This window comes from Lytechinus variegatus, chromosome 2 (assembly GCF_018143015.1).
Source record: "Lytechinus variegatus isolate NC3 chromosome 2, Lvar_3.0, whole genome shotgun sequence".
Classification (NCBI taxonomy): domain Eukaryota; kingdom Metazoa; phylum Echinodermata; class Echinoidea; order Temnopleuroida; family Toxopneustidae; genus Lytechinus; species Lytechinus variegatus.
In genome coordinates, this window is record NC_054741.1 from 7215124 (window position 1) to 7241061 (window position 25938).

General features: G+C 36.2%; 1 protein-coding gene across 1 annotated transcript; it reads left to right on the forward strand.

Annotated features, from left to right (window-relative positions):
* The first annotated feature begins 1926 nt into the window (after positions 1-1926).
* On the forward strand, positions 1927-21219 carry LOC121407190 (bactericidal permeability-increasing protein-like). The gene is made up of 16 exons (XM_041598144.1): positions 1927-2235; positions 5783-5894; positions 6128-6259; positions 7398-7471; positions 10348-10444; positions 12046-12109; positions 12467-12530; positions 13721-13809; positions 14561-14737; positions 15402-15467; positions 16047-16214; positions 16896-16963; positions 17562-17604; positions 18058-18121; positions 19761-19837; positions 20459-21219. The coding sequence occupies exons 1-16, from the start codon at positions 2040-2042 to the stop codon at positions 20498-20500; spliced, it is 1533 nt and encodes a 510-aa protein (XP_041454078.1). The 5' UTR covers positions 1927-2039; the 3' UTR covers positions 20501-21219.
* Positions 21220-25938: the final 4719 nt, after the last annotated feature.

Here is a 25938-nt window from a genome sequence, read left to right on the forward strand (position 1 = left end):
AAGGGGTAAGCAATAATTGTTAACTGATTAATTGTTAACGGATTTTTGTTTGTTAAATAAGATGACCAAGGATAAAAGTATTACTAGTTATAAATATACACACCCCTTCCCAAAAATAATGGTATTGTCAAAAATACCTATATAGAGAGCTTTTGGAGGCATCCTCTTCACAACTTTTGAGATGGAGAGACCATCTTCCTCCAGACATCACTTTTCAATAATTTCTCTATTTTCCTAATTCTCAGGTAATTCTCACAGCTTCCACATCTTATTTATTTCTGCACTGAGACCCTCATTGTCATTATGTTAGTCTTAATATATCAGTAGTTGTTTGACAGATTATTTTATTGAGTATTAATATTTACATAGATTAATAGCATAGTGTGAATGTTGTTGATTGATGGTGTTTGATTATGTGATGTGTGATTATTACAGAGTAAAATAATTACAACCTAATAGTGTTTTATGTAAGTTCTACCTCTGTAGACGGACAGGGTGGGGATTCTTTGTTTAAAAAACCCTTCCGCTGCACTGTTCTGTTATTGTGAAGTTAAAATATCCTCCCCCACCCAAAACGGTCCCGTGCTACAATTATCAAACCTTTCACATATTTGTTTCTCTTATATGTTTTGCTCTTATTGAAATCAACATGGCGTCCATCTTTTACTCTAAGAAGTAGTGTGTGATAACCTTGGATATTTAAGCTTAATTTTCAAATATCGCACACAGAATGAAAAAAATAGAAAGCTACATTAGAAAAAAAATGTCATCAAATCTAAATTTAATATCTTTGTGTAAAATTACTTTTCTGATTAGATTAGAGGCAGTAACATTTTATTATATGTATCCTAAATAGACGATTGTAAGAGGTATTATGATGGCTCTTAAAAAGGATTATGATTTATGATTTGTATCCTGTCTATTGATTCCGTCATGCTGGTTTTAAAAGGGAAGTCACAAGATTTATTCAAAATTCATCGATGTTTACATTTCCAGAGTTTCGTTGTAGATTATAGTTTGATTTTTAGTTTCTATTTAACTTTCGATTTTATTTGATCCTCCCCTCATGAAAAAAAAAAAACACATACGGAACTGAAGTCACAAGATTCATTCAACATTCAATCATATTTATACTTCAAGAGTTTTGTTGGAGAAAAGCGTTTATTTGACTTATAGCGTTTATTTGACTTTCGATAGATTCGAATGACCCTTCCTCATTAAAAAAATGTCTCCGGGACTGGCTTAGAATCTATTCAATTCATTTCGGTTAAACATGTATTTTCTTCCGATTGACATTTCATCCAATTTCATATAAAATATACACATTTTAATGTAAATACGCATGTGAATTGTGCAAGAAGGCGTAAAAACCCAGAAAACAGGGGCTTGTGTCGGGATAAGCCTGCAAACGTACATCACTTAACAATAAATAACCCCCCCCAAAAAAAAAAAATTAAAAAGGACTAAGAGAAGGGAACACTCTAAAAAAGGTTTACCCAATATTGGGTAAAATGGAAACATGCATGTTGGTTGGGTAAAGAGATTCCCTTTATTTTATAAATTTTACGCAATGTTCCGTTGAAAAAGCCCCCCAACACAGCAAATATGCATTTTCCCTTTCTCGAGATGGACAATCAGAAGAGGGAAGAGAGGGTTGACGGGGAAAAGAAGAGGAAGGAGAAATAGTAATAAAAGTGGAGAAAGCGAGAATGAAATCCGGGGAGGGGAACATAATTATTTCGTGAGAGGGGGAGAATGAGAAAAAAGGGGGGGACATGTGAGGGAGAGCGAGGGAGGGAGCAGAAAGGGAGAGAGGATGAGCGAAAAAACTAATTATATAGAGAAAACACAGATCTGGAGTACAAACGCGGATGTAAACAAAAGTTGGCACACGCCTTTTGAAATTTGACGCTTACTTCGATTTTGTCGCTCACTACTTCCTCATAAGCTATAGCTCTGAAATCATAAAGTCGCAAAGTCAACAAACTTCGTGATCATTTGGTACTCAGCGCATGTTGTAAACAGGACTCAAATGCACCATGTTCCGTGCAAAATTGATATCTTTCATGTCTTTGATGTTGTTGGGAGTTATAGCGGTGTGCTGTATTTCGGGATCGTCTGCTAACAGGAATGTGTACCGAAATGTTGGACCTTACAAATGGCGGTTGGATGGATGGCCCTCGAACAGGGAGCCGGGGTTCAAGGCGAGGATTTCGCAAAACGGCCTTGACTTTCGTGAGTTTGATTACCATTAATATTCTCATTATAGTCGACAGTAAACTGGAAATACCAGTGCGTTAATTTCTTTGTGATTGCATAGTCTCTTATATAGGCATATGTCAAGTATGTCCTTTGTATTTTTGTTGTATTGATGATGATCTTTAAAACCAGGGCATGATTAACGATATTATAATTACGCTAATAGAGAGACGGACATTAGGTTATGAAAAATCAAGTCAAGAGACGGACCAAAGGTTTCTATGGGATGCATTTTGATTGCATAATAATGATAGGGCTAATACCATTTATCATGGCTTGTCTTGCACCCAGCATTAAAGACACAAAAGCTAAATGGAGGCATGGGTCCGACGAGCCCCTTTGTGACTTTTTAAACAACGAAGAACCAGAGATAAGGGGAAGGGAGGAGAGCAAGAAGAAGGAAGATTCAAAGCGCCACCCTCGATCCCTGTAACAGTCCCAAACATCACAATTAAGTTAACGTTGTATAATGTATCCGTGATAATTGAAAATAAAATAAATCTGTTATTGTCCTACTGTCGTGGTACTTGACAAGCATTTCATGATAACAAACTGTGTGGTATGATAACAAACTGTGTGGTATAGCTTGTTTACACAGAGGCAATTCTTACATCTATATCATTCTCATTTGTATTGATTTGTTCCAATAATGGTCTTTGACCAACGTCTTCTTTCATTTTGACCCGTGTATTAATGTCTCATTAATACGGATTCCAGTTTTTTCCTTTAATTTGTTGAGTATTTGTTACAGGTTTCGTGTTATGTGAATTTTGAAGTATGTAAATAAATCAAACGAAAACACGAAAGATGGTCATGTTTACCCTGTGGGGAAATTCGGCAGGAAACACATACAAAAATACATTGCAACTAAGATTGAATTTGTGTTTTTGGATATAAAGGGGAAGTAAACAAAAATAATTCTTTGCTAATACGAAATACGAGGGTGAATCACAGAAACATCTATCCAATATGATTATTTGAGCTTTGGATCCCTGTTATAAAATCGCAAACAGAACAAGTCAAACATTATATTTCTATTGTGAGACAAATTCAACAAAAATCTTTTATATTGGTAAGAATTAAGAACACAGATTTGAGTACAAAATTCGTATTTTCCTAATATTGCTGTATTTATCAATGTTAACCGACCAAACGTTATTTTTTAAATATATTTAATCATAATTATGATCCTAATCAAAATCAATGAGAGACATCGTTTAACAATTCTCCCAGCTTTTTCTTCCAATACCCCCCCCCCCCACATGCAGAAGAGGAAAACAAGAACATGACGAATAAGAAATTAAACTTGATCTGTGTTCCAATAGTCGAGATTTCCTTATCGATTTATAAGCGTAAATATGATTTACTAGATATGAAGAGTTAATAAAAAGTCAAATATTGTGCATGTTAATACTTCCAAAGTGAAACAATGGGAAAGTTTAGTTAAAAAAGACTGTATTTTATGGGGGTATAGATGTGTCTACTTTTCTATGTTAAGAATAGAATATGCTACATGTATTTTATTTTGTGTGATTTAAAAGAATTGAAGTTAGTGACAAAATAATGCAAAACATTGAATACAAAATAAGTATGCGCATGACATTATTGAACATTATTGTTCGCAGGGTTTACCATGACTTCATTTTGTTCAGATATTCTATTTACTTTCTTTTGTTTGATTTCCTAAACGGGGAATTCCCCTCTTGAATAATCTTCATGCCCCACTGGGTAGCATTTTAAAGGGAAATCCCAGACGAATTCGCACTCAACAGACCAATGCACGTAGGTAATGATGACTGCAATTGGATAAACATTCTGATGCCCATAATTGGCCAAATATCAGAACGCACATGGGCAAAAGAATTGGTATTGAATAGGTGAATTATTCACGCTAAACTTCTTCTTTATTTTTATCCCAATTAATTCATATTTCGCAATTCGTGTAGCATTTTATTTCATATTCAGAGCGAAGTCAAGCAACGATAACTGTTGTAAATGTCGGCACTTAACGTGTAACGGGGGATGGGTGGAGGGGGGGGGGGCTTGAGCCCAAGGACTCGCAGAGCGTCCACGATAAAAAAAGGAATATATTGAAAACGGGTGGAATATAATAATATTATATAATTATTGTGCCAACCTGTGTCACAATTTTTTTTGTGTGTGTATGTAAAAAAGGTTCACAATTTTTGCCCATAACCAATGTCTGGTCACATTTTTTTTTTTTTTTTTGGGGGGGGGCTTATTCCATCACTGTATTGATGCGCCTAAGACATGTAAGATAATGATGTTCAATTTCAGCGCTTGATACACGTTCATGACAGAAGGATATATCTTAGTTTGTAAACATATTTTGGTTTGTTGACATCAATCCACTCCTTTAGGAACGCTCAAATTACTGGACCAACAAAATTGAATTTAACATCGCCACGGGTACATGAGGGTGACAATTGTTTCTTCAATTCAATTTGATTTTATCTTATTCAATTCAATATAAAAAAAATCATTACATCAACAGGTATAAACATAAGAATCAAAATACAATTATCATGATTATAGAGAAATACATGATTAAAAATGGAAATGGAAAATATATATGAACTTCTTCCAACTGAAGGATGTTACGCTTCGATTGGGGTTGGACCCAGGTCCGAGTGCTATAAAGACGATAAATTGCATTATAATAACGCATTATTGAATTCAAAATCAAATTTTAAATCAAAATCAAATTAGAATTCGTGGTTATTCATTTCCAATAGAATGTTAGTTTATTATAGAGTTACACGTATAACTGAAAAAAAATCAATCTTACAAACGAATTATTCTTGTAATTCCATAGACTCATTAAGCATAAAGACATGATACAGTTTGATGAATATAATTTATGTGGAACATGGAGATATCCTCTAAAAAGAATTGTTTTCGAAAAAAAAAATATCTGAAATACAATGATCAATAAACTTGTTCACAATCTACAAATTCGATTTTACCTATATCAACCACATTTGGGCATGAAAAGGAAAATAGTATTAAACATTCGATAATTTTCTGGATATCATGTTGGAATATGTAACAAAATAAGATTAACGAAATCAATTCGTTCAATCGCGACTATTCAATAAATTTCTGCTCCTCAAAATGTTTTAATTGATGCGCCAACGTCATGTATAGGCATATGGTGAAGTTGATTCACAGGGGCTGCAGAACGGTTTTCAAAGTGGGGGGGGGGGGCTCACCATGCTAAAAATCACAATTTTATGGTCATTTTTACGTTTTTGTACACGGTTTTGGAAAAAAAAGTGGGGGCTAGAACCCCCCCCCCCCCCGGTTCCGTGGCCCCTGATTCAGATGTGTTTATAATATTATTAACAGCATATATTTTTTATCATTATTGTTTCTATATTGTGTAATATCAGGAGCAGTATAATGGCGTTGAAGGATTTGGGGTTTGCGTATTTAGAACCATGTTAGCATCACCATCCGTGTTCACAAATAAACTATGACATTTTGTGTATTTTCATTTCAGTGAGAGATGTCGGTATTCACATGCTACAAACGAAGATTCAGCAGCTTACCATTCCTGACATTCACGGCAAGGCTGACGTCAAAGTCGGTCATATTTATTATGACGTCACAAAGTAAGTAGTATGTTTGCTACAAATACATTTTTTTTCAATTCATCATTATCATAGCTTTTATCATTACAATCATTAAAAGTAGTAGGAGTATAAGTAGTAGTAGTATAGTAACTTGCCACTGATTTCAGCGAGGTCGTAACGAGTGACACAAAAAAGTCTGCATGTATGTTAACTTTAATAATTATCACTTTTGAAACTGTAATTGTGATTGGTAATTGATTCCTTATTTTCAGAATGCACATAACGACTTTCTCTATCCCCTCGGCTACTCTGACTACCAATCCGACAGCTGGTGGGCTAACACTGAAGACGAGCGGGGTATCTATTAAGGTGCATGGGGACTGGCATTACAGTACTCATGGATTGTAAGTACCTAGAACATTCTCTGTTATCGTCATCCTGGTCTTGCTAGCGTGGGCGGAAATTCCAGGCGGGACGCCCCCACCCCACTCAAAATAGTTGGGGGACACAATATCAAATGTTCCCCTACTTTTTTTGGTCTTGTAAGATGGAAAGAGATACATCATTCAAAATTGCAATAAAACATGTATTTTGGACGAGATAACCTCCCTGTTTGGGTGATAACCTTTTCCTTTCTTTTTTTTGCTTGTGAAATTTTCCAGCCCCTGGCCCCCCTACCTTTGGGGAGAGATTTCCGCCCATGCTTGCTAGTGTAGGTTCCTTATTTGTCTACCAATTTACATTTAACAAATTTAGAAATAACAAGGAAAAGCTAATGACATCCTTCAATCTCAGATTAGCTGATGGTAAATTTGTTTTAAAAATTGTTGTAATTATTATTATAACGAGTCCTAATGGAACGGGACACCGTACCAACATGGTTGCATCAGAAAATTCCCTTCCAGTCGTTATTTTCTCTCATTTGTAAAATTTTGATTTTTAGATTTTATATGAATTTTTATTAACTTCAGTAGATTTTAAAAATGCCTAAAATATTGTTTAGCGGCCTTTAGCGCTTATCTTTTGGAATGACTAATCTGACGATAGGTCTTTTCATCATGATAAACTTCTTTGTCGGTAAAATGGATTTTTCAGAAAATGATAACTAACAATAGAGGGTTTAAACAGAATTGAATTAAAGCAGGCCTTTTTCTCGCCACATAATTTTCTCGCGATCGGAACATGAACAGTAAAGGACAATATGCGTGGTCGTGTGATCCAGTGGTTAGACTCATAATCGCAAGGTTGTGAGTTCGAATCCCCACTCTGCCATTGTCTCCACTTTGATAAGAAGGCCCAAGAGTAATATCTGTTGTCTATAAGGTCAGCCTCTATGACTGAACCTATACGTAAAATGTTTCCTAGGTAATTGTTATATATCAGCTTTGCGTTTACCAGCAAAAAAATGCTGTCGATTTCCTACGGGAGCTATACCAAAAAACAGAAACAGAAACAATACTGATGTCGAAAGAGGGTCTTGGTGTTTAGGGGAAAACTTCACAGTCTGGTTTATTTTCTCTTCTCTCATCCTGACTCCAACAGTATCCACATTTCCGACTCTGGTAGTTTTGACGCTGGTGCCAATTCGATCACACTTACTGTAACGTTGAGGATAGGTGAGTTTTAAGATTAAAATGATAGATACATATATAATGTTTATCCATTTTGCAGATAATCAAAACAGAAAATACGGGTCGTCCGTGGATTCGGCGGAAGTCGGGTATCACTTATGAAATCGAGAAGAAGAAGTCTGAAACGTCACGTTTTTAAGCTGTAGTTTCCGTAACTACTACTACTGAATTGTCCTCTCTTTTGAGAAGCCTTTTCAAGTTTAGGCGTAAACCTCTTTGGAGGCAAAAATAGATCATAGCATTCAGAAAATGGTTGCTAAATGCGATATACACAACGACAAAATGTGCCAACTCTGGAATCGGTTTGTTATAGAACGTCACAATAAATATGCCGACAATATACGGAGTCCATACAAAGTAAAAGGCTCCAAACATTGCTGTGTTCGTGATTGCCGCTTTTAGTTTCCCGCCGATTCTTGTTGGAATATCTTGCTGCTTTCCTTCTGTTTTATTTTCATTTGCAACCCGTCTATTTTGCTTGTAGGCTGTCCTCAGAACTACGATGTTTAGGTACCCTGTAATACAACCTACGACACAAACGTTCGCGATGTAAAAGAGCATGGAGGGGTTGTCAATGTAGAGCGATGCTCCCGGATCGAAATCACAGCTATCGGTGAAAATTTCATGAAACATCCTTGCGATCGATAACACCAAACCATATCCAATCGAAATCGCTATCATCATTTTGATACGCACCCTCGGTATCATAGCCCAATATCGCATTGGTTTCATAATCGCAAAATAGCGATCAATGCTAATTACCGTAAGAAGAACGTTCGATTGCGATACGAATGTTGTGCATGGTGCGGCGATGACAGCGCATGTTACACGGTGGTTCAAAAAAAGGGACCGGTCGAATTCGAAGACGATACGAGTGCCGAAGCACACCAGCCCTCCGAGTGTATCGATCACAGCCAAGCAGACTAAACATAGACGGGTATTTTCTCCGAATTTGTTCGGCGTTCGTGGTAAAACGACCAAAATTAAAACATTGAAGCAGGCGGTGATGAATATACCCAGAAAGCAGGCAGTAATCGACATTATTCGATAGTGGTCCGGAAGACCGTCCACGAGAGAAGCATTTAATGAGAGTGACGTCATGGTGTGATCTATCAATTCATAACGACCTATTGATCTAAAAGAGTAGATTTTTAAGTTGAAAGTAACGCTAAAACTATAGCTTTTATTATTGGAATTATTCAGTACAATATTTTCCTTTTTAATAATTGATCATTGAGCTCTGGCAAGTTCAAAATCTGTCAGCAATGTTCAACTCATACGTCATCACGCGACATCACAGAGGCATCATCTTGTATCGCAATTACCTAGTCATGTTATCCACTCGGAATCCACTCTTGACGCTGCCAAACTAGCATGGAATCTTTCTATTGCGTAATATTAATATGAAGTATAATTAGACATGTCATATCATTCGTAAAAAATATAAATTCTAATCAATAGCAGAGTAGTCATGATGATCGCTGTGCAATCTCTCATCTTACAAAAACTGTTGAATTGAATGTATAGGCAACAATGTTATTACCGTCTCATTCTGTTTCAATTTCGGTCGTCGGCGGGAGTGTATCACGGAGGTTTTAGTTGAAACTGCAATTGGTCCGAAATCGGCGCTCAGTGCAGCGTTTCTACTTTCCCGACTTACTATACATGTAGATCCAACAGTTGTCCTTCCAATAGCATCTCTTGTGAATCATTTCGTCTCGCACGGACATGACGGATGTAGTATATGACAAGCTGTAACTATTCCATAGTTCTGTGCTACAAAAAGTTAAAAAAATTTCTCGAAAGTGCCGTCCATCCACACATGATTTAGCTGTCATTTACGAATTCCATAGATCTCTTTTCAATGATGAATGGACACCAGCTAGCTATAGAGCAGAAAATAGCCTTCTGCTGCTGGAATAGGATTGGAGTAATTAATTTCAAAGGCCTATTTATATTTGCCGGTTTAGGGACGTTGAATACAATCGGGTAATTAATCGATATGTCTTATATAATATTTTATTCCAGCCGATCAGGTTCTCTTTCTAACCCGTTTTCATTAGCATGATTACTCAGGGTAAAAGTCACTGACGCGTTGAATAATTAAATTCTTCATGAAACGCGAATAATATTGTAAACAACCACTTATCTATTTTTATTTGTCATTATGAAAAGCAATTTCGATACCAGCAAGAAAATGGATGAAAACCGTTTAATTTTTCGGACCTCAAACCGTCATGGTCATTGCTCCGACTCTTCATAAGTGAACGATACAGTTGCCGATTCCGCATTACATTTATCCTATCAAACGAAATTACACAGTAATAGAATTTATAAAAGACCTATATATTTTTGTTTAGAATGTCATGCAAGTACAACTTTCCTCGTGCCAGTCAGCAACAACGGGGACTCTACGAAAATGGTCGGCAATTCTCTCGATAATGGATTGAAAAAAGTGTACACAAAACAATTAATTACTTTAATCGAATTACCTGGCCAATCAGCCATGTCAGTGATTGGGGCAGAAAATGTGAAGGCTATCGCTAATTAGCACCTCCATAATGCCAATTTGGCATATTCCTCCTGTCCCCTCACTCATTCCCACCCCACTCTCTCTGATTCTCTCTCCCTCCCTCTCCCCGCCCCCCCCCCCCCCCCCCCCCTCTCTCTCTTCTCTTCTCTTCTATTCTCATTTCTCTCTCCTTTCCCTCTCTCTCTTTATCTAATATTCTTTCTATCTCTCCCTTTCTCCAGCTATCGTGATGCTTTTACACTTTCCCATTCTGCTATACCTCTTGTCTATCTTTCTTCCCCTCTCGCGCATCAACATTCACCACTCTCTTTCTCCTATTTTTTTTCAGGAGTTGATGCTACCGGTCGACCTAGCATTTCATCTCAGGCATCAGACTGTTCTTTCAGTGTCGGTGGGCTTGATATCAAACTTCACGGTGGAGCCAGGTGCGTACGTCAATAGCTCGACATCACCAGTACAGGGGATTTTTCACAAAAGCTTATAAGGTTACGCACAAAGTACTATCGACTACGAAAGTACCTATTTTCAAGTGCTAGTCCAACCTTTTTTAATGCAAAATCAGCTTTGGTTATATTTTAAATTATTTCATCTACATTAATGCATTTTTTTTCATTTTGTATTATGTAACGCTAAATGATAAACCACTTTATATCTCAACATAAGCCAATGTCAGCTGTAATTGGATTGGGACATGCAGTTTGACGTGTCATAGTTCAGTCGTATGGAAGGTTAAGTACGAACAACATTATATGAAACCGTCCCTTGGCATAAAGTGAGCATGGTGGAGATGGTCTCATTTATGATTTCAGAACGTTCTCTCCGCCAAAAATATTTGCATAAATTTGATTCTATAGAGGGAAACGTATTTGAGTGCACTGGTTATTACAAAGGAGGGAGTAATTACTGTCATCCTTCATACATCCCCTACCTATCCCCGCTCTATGGTAAAAACAATCAAACAAACACACACCCCCACACACACACACACACGCACACACCACAACCAAATGCAGGTGTGGATACAGATACCATAGGTATTATGCATTTTGGGACATTGTTTAGGCCTAAACCGGGGTCGTACTTGAATGCCATCAACCTTAAAGGGGAATCCAACCCAAATAAAAACTTGTTTTTATAAGGAAAAGAAAAATCAGACAAGTTGATAGTGAAAGTTTGAACAATATTGGACAAACAACAAGAAAGTTATGAATTTTTAAAAGTTGTAAATATTGGTAATCACTATACCCATGGAGACTTCAAATTGGCCGCATATGGGATGTCATAGTGATGTAAGGCAAGGACTACTCTTCCATGTACTCCAATACATATTATGGCTAAACTGTCATTTTTCCCAAAAGTTTTATTTCAAATTATATTTTTCTTTCATGAGGACATACTACAATATACTACCTGGGCTATATTTAGATTACTGCCCCAGGGGAATGGGTACTTAGGAGAAAACCACAAATCCCTGATAATAAAGTACATGGCCTATGGGAAAGTTGTCCTTGCCCCTTGTCATAATTTACTTACACAGTTGCCAATTTGAAATCTACATAGTATTAGTGATCTCAATTTTAAAGCAGCTATAACTTTCTCATTGCTTGTCCGATTTCTTTCAAACTTTCACCATTCTGTTTAATTTATTTTTCTCCTTCCCAACATAACATTTTATGGCCAAGGCTGGATTCCCCTTTAAATTTGCAGCCATTTTATAGGCTAACAAAAAACTCCAAGAGACCGAGCCCGATTCAGAAACATCACCGGTGTGATAATGGGGTGACAAACTATAACGTCCCTGATTAATATACGGCATGTGCACACCCATACAGGCACACCCACACCTACACACCTTCCTCATTCTCTCATACAATGAACATATGAGAGATATCCAAGACTTCTGTTATAATTATTTCTCTCATTCGCAGTCTCGTGCTATATCTTATTTTATATTATCATCTCAGAGATTGTTTTATTGCGCCAGAATTTTTTAAAATATATTTCTCCTAAACATTGACCTTACCAGCTGGCTATACAACCTATTTGATCATGACATCGGAAACGCCATCAAAGATTCTTTGAATAGTCAGGTATGTAGCCTATATATAGCCTCATTTTCTTTGAACAAATTAATAAAGACTAACAATTTTGTACTGTAAACTTGAATATTACCCTATAGCTTGTTTAAATTTTTGGATTGTATTGCTGCATGAACAAAACAGCAATGTGATAGTAGCGACATCGGTTTCCGATGCTTATTATCGTATTTTCAGATTTGACAAATAGCGTCAGCTTCAGAATCAAAAAGGCAAAATTGCAATAATTTTTTTTTAAAGTTGGTAGTTTGGGTTCCAGTTCCATGCAGACTCAGTCTGTTAATCATCGGTTAGTTGGCATGGAAAAAGAACGTTGTTGTTAGCTCGGATATTGTTGATTTTCTTACTCAGATCTGTAGTACAGTTGTTGATGAGGTGAATGGCAGTTTGGAAGACGAACTTAAAACATTGCAAGGTAAGTGTTTCCAAGATCCATGCGATATTATCTGTTTCTTTAAAAAAGATTAAAGTATGATTGAAAATCATGCTAAGGAACCAATGCACTTAAACGCGCATATCGCCTTTCATATTGATTAACGCATGTCCTACTCGCATGATGTGGCCAATGTGGCGATACGTTATAGAACGATTTTAAATTTTTATCCGATTTGTAGTCATGCTTAAATGTTTGTGAAAATAGGTCACAACCAAAACCTTATATATCACTATTGGCATACAGGGTGTATGAAAACAGGGAAATAAAATCCAACGTTCATATCTTCATAAGATAAGATTTTGAATAAATGCCAAATGAATGAAATTACATCAGTTGAAACATAAAAAAAACTATAGCATTTTTATGATAACCTTATGTGTTTCTTTGACCATGCATGGATCACTGAATACGAATATAAAAATAGTGCAAAAATCACGCAAATGGATATGCACTGTATACTTCATCGCAATGCTTTCTTATTATTGATTTAATATTATTGATATTTTCTCTCTTCTTTTCACACAAATTTTTATGAGAGAATTTAAACACTAAAACAGATCACAGACAACTGGCGAGGTTATTATTATTCTAATAATTACAATTACTATTTTGAATGTTATCATTTATTTTTATTGGTATCAGCAATAATGTAGCATGGAAATTAATTAATTGCAATTTAGCATAATAGTTTGTTTTGCTTTAGGGTTTTTTTTTTGGGGGGGAGGTATAGATGAGTGGTTCTTGAAACCTAATCAGTCAATGCTTATATGATATAATATTATGCGTCGAAAAGGTTCAATATTTATTTAATAAATTAGTTTAAAGGATTGTATACACCCGGTATAGTTACTTGTTTCTCCGTCATGACTGTAATCCATTGCAAGAATAAATTTTATTCAATCAAACAACTTTTTATAGGACCAGTCCGTAAGCCATCTGTTTGGAAAAGAAAGAACTCTTTAATGGTGTTAATCTCTTATTTTCCAATGTAATATTGCAATCACTGTTTTCACTTTAGTGTAGATCCTAACCTCATCAAGGGGGCAAGGTGCTGATTACGATCAACCCCTAAGCCCCTCCCCTCCCCCTCTTCCACTCTTAACTTCTCTCTATTTGAATATAGCCATCTACACTTATTTACTTCCCTCCTTTATTTTTTTTTGTGCCAGTGATTGCTCCTGTAGAAGATATCATCGAGATTGACTACTCATTGGTAGAAAGTCCTTCCTTCAACGGATCTATCAATACAGCTCACAAGGTATTGTGCTTTCTGTTTATGGTAACTCCCGTATGAACTCGGCAGGGCAGCATTATGCTGGTAAAAGGCAAGCTGGTATATAACTAATTACCTAGGAAACATTTTACGTCTAGGTTAATCAGTCAGAGTTGCTGACCTAGACGACAGAGGGCCTTGGGCCTTTTTACCAATGAGGAGACAATGGCAGAGTGGGGATTCGAGCTCACAACCTTGCGGTTACGAGTCCAATACTCTAACCATTGGACCATACGACCCATTCGAAATAAGATCGACAGCTCATCTGTTTCATCTTTTCTTTGATGGAATAGATGACCATTAATATTTTTTCCGATTGTGAATACGCAAGAAAAGAGCTTCTCATCACTAGGCCATATTCGATACTGACGTTTGACATTATCATTATGTATCATAATCGTATATGAGTGTCACACAGTTGGTTCTTTACAAAGTTCCACAATCAACTAAAGAAGAAGGAGAGAGGGGGAGAAAGGGGATAAGCAAAAGGGGAAATAAGATGTTATTTTCATGAATGATACGTCAAATCTATTTAAAATGTACGTTTCTCTGTGGCACTTTATACCTCTTAAGAAATGTTGGCTATTAAAATGTTTACGTTTCTGGTCCGGTGATTAGTAGCCTAGAGTACACCATCCGCCGAATGAGTGCATTTTAGGTAGTCATATCCGAAATTGCTAAAATGATTGTTATTAGATACCTCAAACTAGCTGCCTGATAATAATTCCTCTTCCAGGGTGAAGTGTATCCACTAGGAAACAAGACCGAATGCCCTCTACCGGTTCCTCAGATTCCACCAGATTCGGATGTTTCTCGCATGGTGTTCATCTGGATAACCGAATATCTGCCTAACTCTGCCGGTTATGTGCTTCAGAACATCGGTTTTCTTCAGTATAACGTGACCCCAGACAACGTAAGCTAACACAAGTGGGAAAAGATCGTTATGGCGAGGTGTATGATACTTTATGTCTATTAAGCCTTGGCGCACTTCCCCCCCTCACAAAAAAAAGAAAAATCACGACCAAGAAAAAAAAGAGACTAGGAAAGAGAGAAGGGTGAAATATAATATTATTTTCTTAATATAATGTCAAATCTATCATAAAATTGGATTTAAAAAATGTCGAATTTCTTTTCTCGCTCTCAACTTTTTAATAAAATTTGCCTGATACACCATATTATTTAGCCCCCTCAACTTGTTTGGAACATTACGCCATGCACTTTTCTCTTTCTCAACTTTAAACACGTTACAAGGCTCATAGTTGATATTTGCTAATTGATTACTTTTTAACACCCCTCGTACGTATATATGGTCGTACAAGAGTTATCAAAAATGCGAAAAAGTTTTAAGTGCAATGATATAACAACAGAATCGCATGAGGTGAAAGAAAAATTTATCTATTTGTAACAGGGCACTGCGGATCGCCATTCAAGCCTATATCTGAATTTTAATCATAGCATCAAAAAGAAAACTATTCAAATTGAATAACTCTACAATTCTCAGGATGAATGATGGAGTCGTTTTGTCATCGATTGATATATTTTAGACAGGCAACTTTTACCGTTTTGTCTTCATTCAGGTCCCTGCCGAGGAGAAGTATCTGCTGAACACATCAAACTTTGCTCTTGATCTTCTCATCCCACAGGTAATGGGCTCAAGGGGGCCGGGGAGGGGTACATCAATACAGGGCTCAGGCAGGGCCCTGGGAACGATTTTTAGAGTGCAGGTGCTGAAGTAAATTCATATAACAAAAAAAATCACTACGAAATAATTTTTTTTTTACATTTTACACATCTTCCAGAATACTTGGGAGTGCTGCCTAAACATGCAACGCTAATTTTCGGTCATCTTTTCTATATATCTTCTCGGTCATTTACATAATATGTATTTCGATTTTGTTTGATCATGTTGATGTATGAACTCGATATAGCGAAGGAAAGCCGACTGAAAAATCGTACGACTTTATCATGTTTATGATACGATTACCTATAAGCAGATCTAGAAATTGAAATCGGGCAAGTGCCCTGAAAAAGTGACAAGTGAACAAGATAAATAAACCAATTTTTCGACAATACGAAAATAGTAAAACTATGAAAATCAAGACTTTGAAAATACATCAAAACCATACAAAAATGGTAAATTATTACTAACTGTATCATTATCATTTCAGTCTCTGTTCACTATGATTTATGAATGTAAAAATCTATCTTTAATTATTTCCTAGATTAACAAGATGTATCCAAACATGGCTATGCAGATCAATGTGAACAGCACCAAGGCTCCAGTGGTCAAAGTAGCCTCTACCGGGGTTCAAGCTGTCTTGGTCGGGGACTTCACCCCGTACGCAATCTTGCCCAATAAGACACTGGCGTACCTGTTCACACTCAGCGTGGTAAGTGCGAAATTCTTGTTTAGAAATAATGTTTCTCATTGACCTCTTTCGCTACAACGCAATCATTGCCTGATTCATAATTCGTGCAATTTAAATAAAGGCTACTTTAATAATTAAACCCTTTTGCCTGTTATTTTTTTGTGTTCGATTTTGACAGTTGACCGTTTATCCAAACTAAAAGAACCATCCACTATACTTGGATCCGTTAAAAGTCTACCGTCTCACATTGATGTAAAAAAGAAGGAAAATGAAGAAAAATTTTCCAGAATGTTTGGAAAGAAACCCATCCATCAACGTGTAACAGAGTAATTAATTTCAAAATTTCATATTTGTGATTCCCATTAAGCACTTGCCCCCACCATTGTAATATGAATCCCATAAATCATATCAATTTGATGGTTCATGATTGAATCATATTTCTTTTTTATGTCTGACGATATGCTAATAATGCACGGGTCAAATCGTTTTCAAATTTCTGATAAAATGGTATATAGCCATAGAAATGATATCACAATGGAGGAGCTGCTCACAAAATTTTAAAATTTAAGACTTCGGAAACTGATGGATTGATGGATTTTGCCAATTTTTGATTGATAAGTTTCGATTTTTATATTTTTTTTTGTTAATCAAATTAACGACGGGATGAACCTAATCTTTGAAGCATAATTTTTTTTCTTTCAGACCATATCATCCAAGGTTACTGTGAACTTTACATCCAACAACATAACCTGGAACATATCGTCGTTTAGGTAATGAAACTTGCCCAAATAAATGAAAAACGGCACAAAAACAAGCTTATTTTATTATTCCCCGAAATCGTTTCAGAACTGTTTAACCGTTTCATTGGTTAAATGATCAAAATTGTCACAATCCTGAATCTGCTGATTGAGTTGTTGACATTCTACATTCATCACCATTACTGACGAATAGATGGGGGCGGTGCTTGAGACCATGCCCCCCCCCCTCCCCCCCCCCTAAGTTTCCTGACCAGGGGGAAAATGGGAGAAAATGGTAAGATAGGTAAAGATTAAAGATTGAAATATCATATATATTTTTCTGGATATTTGTCAAAATCTATACAAAAAAATCGAGATTTTGTATTAAATAGGTTTGGCCACGGAATATTTTCATACATTCATAAATTTTAGAGGTATTTTTTCCCAAATGTCAACCCTCCGGACCTCTCGCAAACCGTGTTGGATGTTTCCACGAAAATATCGGGTCACGCATACTCTTCTGTATTGTAACAATAAATTCTTTGCGCTTATATATATAGTTCCCCCAAAATACATGACATTACAGGCTACATCAGATGAATAATATTTACCCGTCCCTTTTATGTTGCAGTACTACAATGAAAGCGGTGCATTCAGCGGTGGGCCCATTTTTCGTAAGTACAATAATTATATTTCGATGCAATATTTCACACAAAATTGGAATGTTTTCGTTTAAAAAAGGATAAACATTTAATGTATTAGTCATGGAAAACTAATTGACAATTTGAGTTCTTCATACATACCATGCATTACAGCAAATGTTCAGGATTGCTCTCTGCTGGCCGTGATTTTTTGTAATGTTTCGAAATTGTAGAATCCTGTAAATTCCTTTAGTACATTACAATGTAGTTGCTACAAATTTTGCAACATTGCTAAAGTGAATTTTGCGTTTTTTAGTTCAAATTAAAAATTGATACCTATAGCTGTATATTGTCATTCAATTCTATCATCTTGTTAACTGTCCTATAGATGTAAACAATTCCTTAACCATGATTGCACGCTCGTTAATGTCAATTGGTCGAAATTCAAATTAAACACTTCTCTTTTTTTTCTTCACAATGTCTCAGACATCAGCTCTTCAGTTGGCTGTTAACACCGCTATCAAGGCTGAACTTGTTCCTAAGCTCAACCGTAAGTAGCAAACACAATATACATGGCGTATCAAAATAAAGTTTACACTGAGAAAAAATCCTGTAAAATAATACATTTTTCACATTTTAACATTGGTACAGATCCATTTAAGCATTTGTCATAAACTGTCGAAAAATATTTCCGCTTGAGTGAGCATCGCTTACTTTTGAAAAGTGAGTGAAAAAAAGATTTGCACAGAACTTTGAAATAGTTAGGCGAATGAAAGTAGACCTTAATCATCAAGAACACATGGAATTTAGCTAGTAAAATTGATTTGAAGATTATCTTTAACCTTTTTTTTGACTTGTTTCCTTGCCCAAAACAATTCGACGAGTGCATTGCGCCCCACCCACTCCCCCACACACCGAGGCCATCGTGACGATATTTGATTTACAATGAGCTGTGATTTACAAGAAATGGCTTAGACTTGATTTTCATTTTGTTAATCATTGTCAAGCTTGGGAAAAGTTTGTTGAAACAAGTATTAAATTAAAAATGAAATGTAAACAACTTTCAATGATAAAAACTTTCAATGATGAAGAAATGCTGGAGATGTCTGATATAAACTTTTGTTCAGATTAAGTTATGTCCTCAGAATCAGATCCAGATGGCTCAAAAAGGGTAAAGGTTGTGCTTACTAAGTGCTGAAATTTCAATTGGGTGGCAAAATTGTTACAAAATACTTGAATGTATCCGTTTTATTTAAACTGACTAAAAGTGCAAGGAAAATGTATGAGAAATGTTTCGGAGGGTGAGTTTGACATGTTTGATTTCGTCCTTTTCCTTTGACACAGCGTGAAAACGATCATTTCTGCGCAGATTTCTGCGAGCTTTACAACAATGGACAATGCTCACTCCAGTAACATTCTGTGAAAACTTTTACTTTTATTGGATAGATGATACCCAAACCCATGATTATATGTGAAAAAATTACCCACATGTCGTATATTATTTTATTCCCAGGGCTTTTTCAGAGTGTAATATATTTGATTTCGATTAACGACTTCTTTTCTTGATCTTATAGACTGTCGAAGACGAAAAATATTGGCCGTGTTTCATGTGTACTCTGTTGTTTATTTATTAATTGACTTTTACTTAGTTACTGGTTTATTGATTTGTATTCAACTTTATCATGTTCAATTTGCATTTTTCATTGCCTGATTGCACTTTTTTAACGATAACTTTTGATTTTTCACCTATTTTTTTCTATTTATTACTTAAAATAGTTCAACTACTCCCCCCATATTTCATTGTCTTTCACCATCTCTTCGACAATAAAACTTAACAAATGTATTGAGCGAGAAAAAGTTGGAATTGAACGGGCAAGTAAGAAAACGTAATTGGAAAAACACTTGAAATCGCACCTCCGCGACGCATAGACGATGCAAGTTTTTAAGATTCAAAACATTACTTTAAACACATAGGTCTCTGAATGTGACTTAAAATCATGCTACGTAGATTTTTTTTAAAATATGTAAATGTATACATGGATTATTATATTTTTCATATTAATTTTCACTGCCCTTCTACATATACTACATTCATTTATTTGTATTCATATATTTATTTCGATTTTAACTACTCCACCTCATTGCCTTAATATTCAAATAATGACATTTCAATTTCATTTTATTTCAAGAGCTTGGTGCTGTTGGTGTCCCTCTACCTCAATTGGAAGGATTCAACTTTACCAAGCCCGTCGTCTCCCTAGGGGAGGTAAGGAAACAAATATTTTAAATAGGGCACGGGGGTATCCAAAGCGAGGGGCGTATATAAACTAAATCAGAATTCCTTACACCAAACTACGTTGGTTCATCAAAGCGTCGTGTTTTTTAAAATTAATTTTCTGTTCAATTTTTCATATTCAATTTCATATTTTATTTGTCAAGTCGAATGTCAATACGAACAAATACATGTAGAATACATCAGGGCCCGATTCATGAAGAAATAATTTGCTATTTTGGCAACTACCATTGGCATGATTCCATGGCAATTACAATAATGACGAAATTACCATAATTGTATTTTTTCTATGAAATGGGCCCCTTGATCGTCACAAACCTTCGAATATCTAAAAAAAAAAAAAACGCGCAACTATATATAGGCAACCACAAAATACTTCGACATGTTAGACGTATAGCAACGGCATAGTATATAGTAAATCACAAAATGACACGGATATGTGAAATACTTGTATTCCTATTTTACTTAAATGTTTTCCAATTTTTCTGTTTTTACCATAATCACAAATCTTCCAACATTCTTTCATCCCCCATTTCAATATACGATACTTGTCCACATTGTATCAACTATTTTCCTTATCCTTGTCGTTTACAGGGATTTTTGAAGATCGGAACAGACCTGACATATACTCCATGAATCTTGCACCTTCTTCAGTGTGTTCAACACAAGAATTAACAAATGATATTGATGGTATAGCAGGCTGGTGTAAATGAACAAAATGAATAAAAAATACGGACTACTTTAAGATGGAAAATGAATAAGCACATTATATCATCACGTCTAATTAATCTGATAACGCTATGTGCACTTGATACACTTGATTTTTATGGTCCACAATAATAATAATAATAATGATAATAATAATGACAATGATAAGTGTTTGTGCCTTATTTATGTTCTTGTCACAACATTTGTTTTCTCTCCTTTTGTGCCAAATATTTGAACTGATTGTATATTGTTTACTTTGTATTATTTTGTATTATGCTTTTCCCAAAGAAATGATACGAGGGGGCGACTGAAAATCTTTGAGCCTATCATAAGGATTGAGAAATGTGAAAAATTTGGGTCGTAAAATTTGTCTCTTTTCTTAATCCTTCCCGGCGCCGGGGTGGCCTGCCACCGAATTTTTGGTCATAGCAATATCGAGTCTTACCTGTTGGTAACTTTTCTGTATCAGGTGTCTCACGCAAAATGGACTAACCTGAGTATCGAGCTGTAATCAAACTTCTGCAGCTAAAATGCATGACCCCCAGCTTCGACTCGGCAGTCTTTGAGGGTAACCCTTCAAATTGCCTGGAAAGAGTAGTGACTATGAGACTTTAATCATTCATAATTATCACCCTGAGAGCAAGGAACAATCGAAACAATATAAGCATCCCATGTTATCAATCCTAAAGGAGGCCAACTCAAGATTTTTCATTTTTCATTAGACACTATGATACAGAAACCTGTAAAATAAGACTCAATATTGCTATGACCAATGGGTATTCAATGGGTATTAGATTTGGAAATGTGAAAGAATTTAAGGCCCAAATTTAGTCTTCATATCTTAATCCTTTCTACAATAGGCTAAATCGCCTCTCGTCTATTATTATGTTTATATTATGATAAAATAATTTATATCATTTCATTAAATGAAACATCTGGATATCAATAATGCGACGAAAATGCATTAGAGGCAATAAGTCTATTAAAGATTTTATTCTGTTTTTATTTATAATCCACAAATCTGCTTATGCAATTAATTCAAATATGAATGTGTAACGAGAAAATCATTCCGTATGACTTGAATGAATGTCTAGTTTTGTTTTTGTATTTTAATGTTGAAAATTAAATATGAAGTCACATCTAATGTTGAAGGGAGTTGTTTTCCTTTTTTCTAATGTGTTGAGTTTTTTTCAAGAAAATGCGTAAGAAAATATATACCGGGTTAGAAACCTCTTACTGTACACCCATATTGATTCATTGTAATTTATAGCTAGTTATTTATTCATTTATTTATTTATTTATTTATTCATTTATTGGAATATATTTAATCATGTACCATAGATCAGCAAAACTCTATTCTGTATTCTGTGAATAGGAATGGGCAAAAAAAAACATTAATAGTATGAAGCGATATCCATTTATTATCATTGTTTCACATTTAGTTATAACAATTTATCATGTTCGTGATCTTATTCGTACTAACATAGCACCGCCAATTAGGTATCATATTAAGTAAGTTGTGTGCAGGTAAAATGCACACACTTATTTATTATTTTTGTTTTTAATTGCATAGAAATTCGACTGGATGACTTTCTGCTTAAAAGCCCCAAGCTGTATAACAAATAATACATATTCAGTGCGTAAAAAAAGTTGGCACTTAGAAAAAATCCGGTAAAATTATACATTATGTAATATCCTAAAGATTTTTCCACATTTACACATTGGTACAGATACATTTAAGCAAATGACGATGTAACTGTCGAAAAATATTTCCGCTTGAGTGGGCACCACTAACTTTTGAAAAGTTAGAGGAAAAGATTTGCGCAGAACTTTGATATAGTTATGCAAATTAAAGTAGACCTTAATCATGAAGAACACGTGGAATTTAGCTAGTAAAATTGATTTGAAGATATATTTACCCTTATTTAACTTGTTTTCATGCCCAAAACACTTCGAAGAGTGCATTGCGCCCCGCCCAATCCCCAACACACCGAGGCCATCGTGACGATATTTACTTAAAGGTATTGTTTAACTTTGTGAGCAGCCGATTTAAAAAATTCTCAAACCAAGATGAAACATGTGTACAAGTGCATGTATTAGAACTAATAAATCCTGAAAACAACCATTATTGAGAGTGAAAAGCTAAAACTACAAGGCAAACCCCTATTTTGTAAATAGGCGTCTTATAGACACCTAAATAGTACACATAAGTGTATGGGATGAAATTAAGATGGTGTTTCTGGTCACTTTATATTTCAATTTTTGAAGCACTAAATAATCATTTTCGAACACAATTTTTTCTGGGCTTCATTTTCAGAACATATCACAGACACGGGTGACAAGTGTGACCTTCTAGCTCAGATTTTTTAAAAGTCAAACCAATGTTAACCAATCACTTTAAACTGAGCTGTGATTTACACTAAATGGCTTAGGCTTGATTTTCATAAAGTGAGGAGAAACAAGTATTAAGTGAAAAATGAAATGTAAACCCACTTTAAATGATAAAAACTTAGTGAAAAAATGCTGGAGATTTCTGATATAAACTTTTGTTCAGATTAATTAATGTCCTCAGATCTAGCTGGCACACAGAGGGTAGTAAATGCTGTGCTTACTAAGTGTTGAAATTTCAATTTGGATGGCAAAAGTGTTACAAAATGCTTGAATGAATCTGTTTTATTTCAGTTGACTAAAAATGCAAGGGAAATGTAAGACAAATATTTCGCAGAGTAAGTTTGATTTCGCCCTTTCCCTTTAACACAGCGTGAAAACGATCGATCATTTCTGCGCAAACAGATTTCTGCGAGCTTTACAGAAATGGACAGTGCTCACTCAAGACAATGTAACATTCTGTCAAAACTTTTACTTTCATTGGATAGATGAGACCCAAATCCAAGATTGTATGTGAAAATATTATCCACACGTTGTAGGTTTTTTAATTCCCACACTTTTTTCAAAGTGTAAACTTATTTTTGATACGCACTGTATAGGAAAATTACTTAATATAGTAACTGTTGGTCGGCCATGTTACAACCGATAATGTCGCACCAACGCATAATGTCGCAGTTTGCGACATTATGCCAAGAGCGTCCGACGCATAATGTCGCAGTCAACGCATAATGTCGTAGTTTTCTAACGCATAATGTCACATGTCGCAACGCATAATGTCGCAGCAAATTGTCAACGCATAATGTCACATGTCGCAACGCATAATGTCACATGTCGCAACGCATAATGTCACAGCGGTATTTTCTTTAGGACTCGAGCTACAGATAAGATATAAAATATGCTTTCACTTAGTATTTTGAGACACGAGAAAGAGAAAGGAATTATTTGGAAATCAGGATTACTCTTTGTATGGATATTTATCGGTTTATTGCCATTTCGTCTACTGCCTTTTCCCCCACTATCGCATGGTCTGATATCATTTCGACTACTATTAGTTAGTCAACTATCAACATAGTCCAATAACCATTTCGTCTAATTACCATCTCGTCTAATAGCCAGTTGGTCTAATAGCCGTTTTGTTTATTATCATTTAGTCTGATTGTAGTTTTTCAATTGGTCCGATATCCACTTTGTCCATTATCATTACGTCTATTACATTTTGGTCTAATAGCCAATTGGTCTAATAACCACTTTGTGTACTCTCATTTTCGTCCATGTTCCATTTGGTCTAACTTCAGTTGGTTCGCTATCACTTCGTCTAAATCCATTTCTGCTAACAATCATTTGGCATCGTTGCCATGGGTCCAATCACCAATAGGTCCGATCACCTGTTCTAGGACAATTACCCCCCCAGACAATCACCTTCCGGACAACTACCCCCTGACAATATTAGCCCCCGAGGACAATTATCCCCGAACAATTACCCCCCCCAGCAATTGCTCCCGAGGACAATGATTCCCCAGACAGTTACCCCCGGACAATTATCCCCCCCAAAAAAAAAATCCCTTAATGTGGGGACAATTTCCCCGAAAATCCCCACCCCACCTTCTCTCCGGCATCGATGTTAGAATCAAGCGTGACCACCCGGGGGGGGGGGGCACTCGACAAAAAAAGTGGTAGGGGTGTGCCGCGGGCGAGACAAAAAAACGGGGTCCTTGGAACGGATCGCCAGCGTGTGAGTGCGTATGCATCCCTATGGAACGGGCATGCGTGCATGATGCAGCTAGCCCGGCGGCACGGCCACCGGGTGCGCTCGCGCAGAATCGATGGTCGGACAGCGCTCTGCGGCCGCATTTCACCAAAATTGCAGCTCATTGTAGCAGATCAATGCGACCGGAACGGCGTAACGAAAAATATGTCAAGTTTTGGAGCGGATTTCTTTCTTCTTTTTTCTCGATAAGAAGAAAATGCTTTGCTATGGAGCGGCTTTCTTGGTTCTTTTTCTCAACCAGATAAAGATGCTATGCCTTTGAACTGAAATTTGAGTGTAAAAATGGGGGTACCCTCCGCGGCACATACCCGGCCACTATGCATTATATACTGAGTGCCCCCCCCCCCACGGTGTGAACCATTCGTGAGTCTTAGTCGGTGGCACAGGTTTCAATATATTTATAATAGTTGTCCAGGAGGTAATTAAATGTCCGGCGGGTAGTTGTCCGGGCTAATTGTCCTCAGGGGATAATTGTTCTCGGAGGTAGTTGTCTGGGGGAAAATTGTTCTCGATGATAATTTTTCGGGGGTAATTTTCCGGGGTTAATTGTCCTTGGGGGGGGGGGTAATTGTCCTCAGGGGGAATTGTCCAGGGGGTAATTGTCCTCAGGGAGTAAAATTGTCAGGGGGTAGTTGTCCGGAAGGGTGATCGTCCGGGGGGTAAATGTCTTAGAACGGGTAATTGGACCTATTGGTGATTGGACCCATGGCAATGATACCAAATGCTTGTTAGCCGAAATGGGTTAAGACAAAGTGATAGCGAACTAACTGAAGTTAGACCAAATGGAACATAGACGAAAATGAGAGTACACCAAGTGGTTATTAGACCAATTGGCTATTAGACCAAAAGGTAATAGTCGTAATGATATTGGACAAGGTGGATATTGGACCAACTGAAAAAATGCAATTAGACGAAATAATAATATAAAAAACGGCTATTAGACCAACTGGATATTAGACGAGATGGTAATTAGACGAAATGGTTATTGGACTATGTTGATAGTAAGTTGACTAACTAATAGTAGTCGAAATGATATCAGACCATGCGATAGTGGGGGAAAAGGCAGTAGACGAAATGGCAATAAACCGATAAATATCCATACAAAGAGTAATCCTGATTTCCAAATAATTCCTTTCTCTTTCTCGTGTCTCAAAATACTAAGTGAAAGCATATTTTATATCTTATCTGTAGCTCGAGTCCTAAAGAAAAT

Excerpts from the sequence above, each read along its gene's own strand:
- LOC121407190 (XM_041598144.1), top strand. The coding sequence starts at position 2,040 with ATGTTCCGTGCAAAATTGATATCTTTCATGTCTTTGATGTTGTTGGGA. Across the intron at positions 6,260-7,397 it reads CATTACAGTACTCATGGATT|TATCCACATTTCCGACTCTG; the intron begins GTAAGTACCTAG and ends TGACTCCAACAG. Across the intron at positions 17,605-18,057 it reads CAGCGGTGGGCCCATTTTTC|ACATCAGCTCTTCAGTTGGC; the intron begins GTAAGTACAATA and ends ACAATGTCTCAG.